This window comes from Coturnix japonica, chromosome 20 (assembly GCF_001577835.2).
Source record: "Coturnix japonica isolate 7356 chromosome 20, Coturnix japonica 2.1, whole genome shotgun sequence".
Classification (NCBI taxonomy): Eukaryota; Metazoa; Chordata; class Aves; order Galliformes; family Phasianidae; genus Coturnix; species Coturnix japonica.
In genome coordinates, this window is record NC_029535.1 from 512297 (window position 1) to 518339 (window position 6043).

The 6043-nt window shown below is 58.9% G+C and overlaps 1 protein-coding gene across 3 annotated transcripts; it reads left to right on the top strand.

Annotated features, from left to right (window-relative positions):
• The first annotated feature begins 109 nt into the window (after nt 1-109).
• On the top strand, nt 110-4267 carry TLDC2 (TBC/LysM-associated domain containing 2). Of its 3 annotated transcripts, none has more exons than XM_015881230.2 (6): nt 110-1633; nt 2282-2443; nt 2919-3071; nt 3232-3327; nt 3710-3783; nt 3865-4267. In XM_015881230.2, the coding sequence occupies exons 1-6, from the start codon at nt 1601-1603 to the stop codon at nt 3998-4000; spliced, it is 654 nt and encodes a 217-aa protein (XP_015736716.1). In that variant the 5' UTR covers nt 110-1600; the 3' UTR covers nt 4001-4267. The 3 variants fall into 3 exon arrangements, with proteins under 3 accessions (XP_015736716.1, XP_015736718.1, XP_015736715.1); XM_015881232.2 differs by having other exon boundaries at nt 2955-3071; XM_015881229.2 differs by lacking the exon at nt 110-1633 and having other exon boundaries at nt 2326-3071.
• The last annotated feature ends 1776 nt before the right edge of the window (nt 4268-6043 follow it).

A 6043-nucleotide genomic window follows, 5' to 3' on the forward strand; every position in this document is an offset into this window, starting at 1 on the left:
CTGTGCTGGAACAGGAGTGGAGGGAGGAGCACAATCCATCACCTGGCGTTCAAGGTGTGATTTGTGCTGTGGGAGAACCCCGGGGTTTGTTTTACTTTTGTACAGGGAGGGGAAAGTGCAGGGCACATTGTGTTTTAAAGGAGAAAAAATAGTCTCATGCTGATGGCCAGGGTCAGTTACAAAGTGAGTAGCAGGCTCTGAGCAACACCAAAGGGCAAACAGGAATGCAAGAGTGGCTACTGAGAAATACCCGGAGGGCACTGGGAACAGCAGAGCTGCAGGTTGGTCTGCCCAGATGCTTACAGCCCGGCTCAGGAAGCAGTCACTGCCCAAAGGAGGGCACTCCATGGGCATCACCGTGGGGTAACCAAGGAAGGTGTGGGACTGCCAGCACCAAACTGGTCTGACTCTGGTGTCCTGTGGTTATGGAGAGGAGAGACAGAGGTAATTGCAAACGTGCCCTCCACACAGCACCCGTTTTGCAGCTCCCTTCCTTCCCCAGAATAGAAAATAAGTTGCTGGTGTTATCATGGAACCGGGCAGGAGATGGGGCCAGAGGCAAGGACAGAGACAAGGACTCTATGGGAGGAAGCAGAGACAGGATGCCCGGTCCTGAGCTTTAATGATGCTTCTGGTACAAGGTGCCAGATGAGCCTGCTGAGGCTGCCAGGCCCTCCTGTCCACAGCTCCTTGATGGTGACCCAGTGCCAGCCATGGGGAGTGCTGGGACACTCAGATGGGACTCCTGCTGACAGAGCCTGGGGGGGGGTCAATGGATGCTGAGAGCAGCCAGGACCCATGGATCTGCAGTGGGTAAGGAAGCAAACCCTGAAATCCCCCCATAGAGTGCTGTGGGACCAGGCTCTGTGCAGCCAGACAGAAAGAAGCCATCATGCCATCTTGCTACCATGCAGGGTGCTGCCTTGTGCCTTCAACTGCCACATCTGATACTGGAATAAATGGAGAGTCCTTCCACCAGCACAGGCCCACTTGGTGCTGGCTGTTTGGGAGTATGGGACAGCAGCAGGAGGCACCACAGGTTCACTGCAGTCCCTCAGTGTTCTACAGTAGCCCCAAGGGCAGGGACACCACAGCCCAGCGTTTCCCTCTTCCTGCAGCCATCAATCCCAGCTCTCATGGAGCACCACATCTCCCAGCTGCCCATCCACTGTGTGCAGCCCAAGGCCGTGCATCCCCCAGTGGGGCAGAGTGCCCTGTGCCACTCTGCAGCTGTGCCACCCCTGGTGCGCAGTGTTGACACAACACAACTATTGCAACAGTTGTGTTGCAAAGAGCAACATAGAGCACGACCTGTTTGTTGATCCCAAAACAAGGGATCCTCATGCTGTTGGTGGCCAGTTGAGCCCACGTTGTGGGCAGGGTGCAGAGGCAGTGACAGCCACTGGGCTGGAGGCAGCAGGCACTCGCCCATTCATCCCAGCTCCACGAGGCCGCAGGCTCCACACCCAACCCTGCGTCACACTGACACACTTGGGGCTGGTGGAGGCACCAGGGGCTGGGGAGGGGCCAGAGCAGGTGAACATTAACCTGGGGCGGTGGTGAGGTGTCCCCGACAGCACAGCACCCGGGAGCACACGGGATGAGGGGACTCCGTGCCCACTACCACCTCCTGGTAGGTCTGACTCTGAGGGCGCTCGTGTGGGGCTGAGACACATGGTTGGATATTGCAGGGCCACTCCTACCTCTCCCCCTTGTCCGCTGCTCCCCTGGGGTGTTTCCTGCCTGACCCCACTGTGGGGAGTTGGGAACAGCTGCTTGCTTCTGCCCTGCTGCCCTTCTACATTCAAGCGGGGCTGTGGGCTGCACACACAGCTGTGGATGGCTGAGGCTTGTCACCAGCTGCACCCTGGCCCAAAGTACATCTGTGTCCTAGTGTGCACTGCCCCGGCAGGGGAAAATGCCACTGAGGTTCACTGCGGTGAACCCTTCCACTGGGGCTGAGCTTGTAGGCTGTGGAAGCCTCTGCTGCCTCCATGTCCTCCTCCTCTCCCCATCTCCTCCCATTGCAGCCCGCACCCTTGAGCTGTGCAATGGTGGGACTACCTAGCAGGGAGCCAGGGCACCCCATGGAGTGTGTGTTGGGAGCAGGGCAGGAGGCTCAGCTGACTGTCCACCCCCGGGGCTCCAGGTCTGCACGGCCTTCGAGCCCCTTCACCCCACCCTTGTCCACTGCACAGGCTGGGAGAGTCCCACATGGTGCTGGTTTGGGGACGCTGCCCCGTGGGGTCCCAGGGGACTAATCACCTCCATCCACCCCCAGCCTGACCAGGACGAAGACCAGCCCATAGACTGCACAGAGCCAGACAGCGAGGGGCAGCTGGGCTGGGAGGGAGCCCCAGTGACACCTCCAGCCCCAGAGGAGCCGTGCAGGCTGGTGCTGAGCACACCAAGCAGCATCCTGCAGGACAGGGAGATTGAGGAGGTGAGGGGCCCTCGCATGCCAGGAACTGGTTCAGCGTAAGACTGGAGGGTGACATCCCCTCTATCCCCAGGGAGCAGAGGCAGCCAGCCGGTGGGCTCAGGGTGGGGATGTTTGGGGAGGCCTCAGGAGGATGCTGGGAGGGTGGAAGGATGCTCAGAACATCCTTTCTTGGGAACAAATGCCCTAGGAGTTGTCTGGGAAGCATGGCTGGTGTTGGGAGAACAGTCAGGGGCACCATTAGGGCACATGTGTATGGGTGAAGATGCTACAGGGTAAGACTGCTTTGTGTGGGGAGGGTGCTAGGGGTGAAGGCAGTGGGGTTCATCCCTGCTTTCCTGCTGCAGGTGGGCAGGGAGGGGTGGGGAAGCAGGGCTGGGGGACAAGCAGGGGCTGCTGCCCAGGCCAGGCCTCCCTGCAAACAGCAGCATTGAGCAGAGAGCTGCCTGCCAGCCCCTCAGAGCCCATTCTGCCCCAGCTGGGCACCCACCTGCCCACCCGTCTGCGGCAGCAGCCCTGGAGCCTGCTATACTGCACCGCGCGGGATGGCTTCAGCCTGAGGACCCTGTATCGCTGCACCAACCAGCTGAGCTCCCCAGCTCTGCTGCTCATCCGTGACACTGAAGCACAGGTATGGCGGGGACATGTCTCCTGGTAGCCACCAGAAGTGGATTTACCTGCGCCTGGCTCTGTCCTTGTTGCTCACTGGATGGGAATGTGCCAGGGACTCCTGGTGCAGTTCGTGCTCCGCACCCCGTAACGCTGGCATCTCTCTCCTCTCCCTTTGCCAGGTCTTTGGTGCCTTCTCCACCAGCCCCATTCACGTGAGCAAATGCTTTTATGGCACGGGGGAGACATTCCTCTTCTCCTTCTCCCCGGAGCTGAAGGTAGGATCTGCAAGGCCAGAGGAAAGGGGAAGTTGGGGACCAGCAGTGCTCCATGGCCTGCCCTGCTGGAAGGACCCTGAAGTACTGCAGGGTCTGGGGAATGGTGCAGAGTAACGCAGCTGCACTGGTCTGTCCACAAGCAAAGCCACCAGGCCAGCCTGCCCCAACTTGCAGCCAATATGGAGTTTGTGTGTCCTGCTGGGACTGGTTGCATCAGCGGGTGGCAGCCATTCCCCAGAGGGGGCAGGACAACAGCAAAATGGCACCTGCACCTTGTGCAGGCCTCCCTATGGACTCTGTGGCTTCCAGCCATGACCAGCGGGTGCAGGGCCCTTCATGTGGGCAGGACGGGGACAGCCAGACATGACTGCTGTCCCCACAGGTGTTCAGGTGGACGGGCAGAAACAGCTTCTTCCTGAAGGGAGATGTGGACCTGCTGATGGTCGGTGGAGGCAGGTAGGGGCAGCCACGGAGCTGACATTGCTGAGCAGACACAGCAGGAGGGCCCTGACTGAGCACAGCCTGTGTGTGTCCCAGCGGCAAGTTTGGGCTGTGGCTGGATGGGGATCTGCACCACGGGGGGAGCTGCCCCTGTGAGACCTTCAATAATGAGAGCCTGTCGCCGCGGGGGGAGTTCTGCGTCCAGGACCTGGAGCTGTGGGGTCTGGACTGACACCGCAACCACAGGATGCAGCTGAAGCTCCAGTTCTCAGAGCCGACCGCCACTGGGCCCCGTCCTGCAGGCACCAGGAATGGCAGTGCTGGATGTAACCCTGCGGGATGCTGCCCCTGCAGCAGGGTGTGCCAGTCGGGAGCCATGTGTGCTCCGGGAGCAGGGAGAACCTGGAAGGCCCTGTCCAACAGCTGCTGCCCTCGGGACAGTGGGAACAGGGCTGGTGTGTGAAAGGCTGCTGGCCACCAATAAATGGGAAGAGCTGTGCTCTGAGCCTTGTCCTTATCGCCGTGAAGCTATATACAGAAAGCAGTGAGAGTCCCTGAGCAGGGGCCCAGAGCTGAGCCCTCAGCTTCGTGCAAAAGAGCAGAGCAATGGGGGATGGCCTCTGGTGCATCCAAACAGAGCTTCCCCCCCAAGCACTCAGGCAGAACACACAGCCCTTCCCCACCACACAAATCCTTCCTGCTTTGGCCCCGCACACCTCCTTTGTGATGTCTGACACTCCTTTTACTTTTCTCAGGGGAGGGTTGTGGCTGGGCATGGGGCTGGAGCTCCCACTGTCACCCCATATGTTCGGTGGAGCATGGATCCCAGCCATCACCAAACTGCACTGCTTTACTTCACCCTGTATACAAACGCACTGGACTTCACCAGCCTCTTTGGTCTCCTGTGGCCAAAGACAGAAGTGAAGAGTTCGGAATCCCCATGAAATAAAACAGCCCATTGCTTAGACCTTCCTGTTGCTCTAATGGGCTCAAATCTGAGTGATGGGTTTTAGCAAAGCTTGACCAGCCCAGAGCTGCTGGGACTTGGTGGCAACAGCTGTTTTTTTTCCCTGTTCTGCAGGACGTGCTGTGGTTCCAGCTGCCTGTGCTTGGCCTGGTCGCGCAGAGCTGTTTATCCCCTCTGCACAAACCCTTACCCCTGTAGACCAAGGCCCCTCCTTGCCCTGCCCCAATGCCCACTCATACGTTTGGCTCATAGCACGGTGCCCTCATGCTTCATGTTCTCCTGTGCAGGGAAAGCTCTGGACAACCACACTGGGAGATCACCACCACCGCGACACATGGGCATCATGGGGACATTGGGGCATCTCCTATTGGGATCCCCCAGTCAATGCCATCAGCTTCTGCTTGCAGCTGGCAGGACTGGGCCTGGCTGGGCTCGGACATGGAAGGGTCCTGCAGAGGGAGCCAGCTCCACCTGCTCTGACTCCATTCTCCTTGGAGGAGATAAACACGATAGTCTCTGCTCACTGCTTCCCCTCTGGGCTAAAGGAGAAGCTGGGGATGCTGCTGAGCGCTCAGACAGACCATCTCCTCCCCTACCTTTCCCCAAGAGCGCAGGGTAAAGGCCAACTGTGTGCGCGTTATGTCTGCTGGGACGGCGGGCGGGGAAACACTGTGTGGTGTCACGGTGTTCCAACAGGAAGTGCTGGGAAGGAGAGGCCTCCCATGAGCTTCTGAATCCAACAGCACGCCAAGTTCCACCTGCACAGAGGGAACAAAGTGCAGCCGCCCTCTGACCTGCCTGCCTCACCCGCTCCAGGCTGAAGGTGACACGGATCCTGCAGCAGCTGCTGTGCACATCAACCAGCCCCAGAGTGCTGCTGGGAGGGATGGGAGTCCAAATGAAACACGCCTTAAGAACAGAGTAGATGGGGTTGGCCGTAAATGTTCTGATTGAACTTTTCAAAGGGCACGTTTGCCTTCAGCAGCTCAAAGCCTTAATTCTCCATCCCTGTGCTCTCGGTGTGCAGCAGTGGGAAGGGACACCATGCAGCACCTGCAGCCCGGCTGCTGTTTGACCAGCAACCTTTTTCCTGCTCCTGTCCTTTTCTTACAGCGGGATCCCAGACTGAGTTTCCAGTTCATCTCTCAAAAGGAAATAGAAGCAACTGCTCTACCACCGATTTGAGGCTATTCCACAATGTACTGACAACGATATGATCCCCTGGAGCCTTCTCTTTGGCAGGAAGACCATCCCTGCGCTCTCCTTGTAGGGAAGATGCTCCCAGCAGCCTGGCAGCTGTTCCCTGGC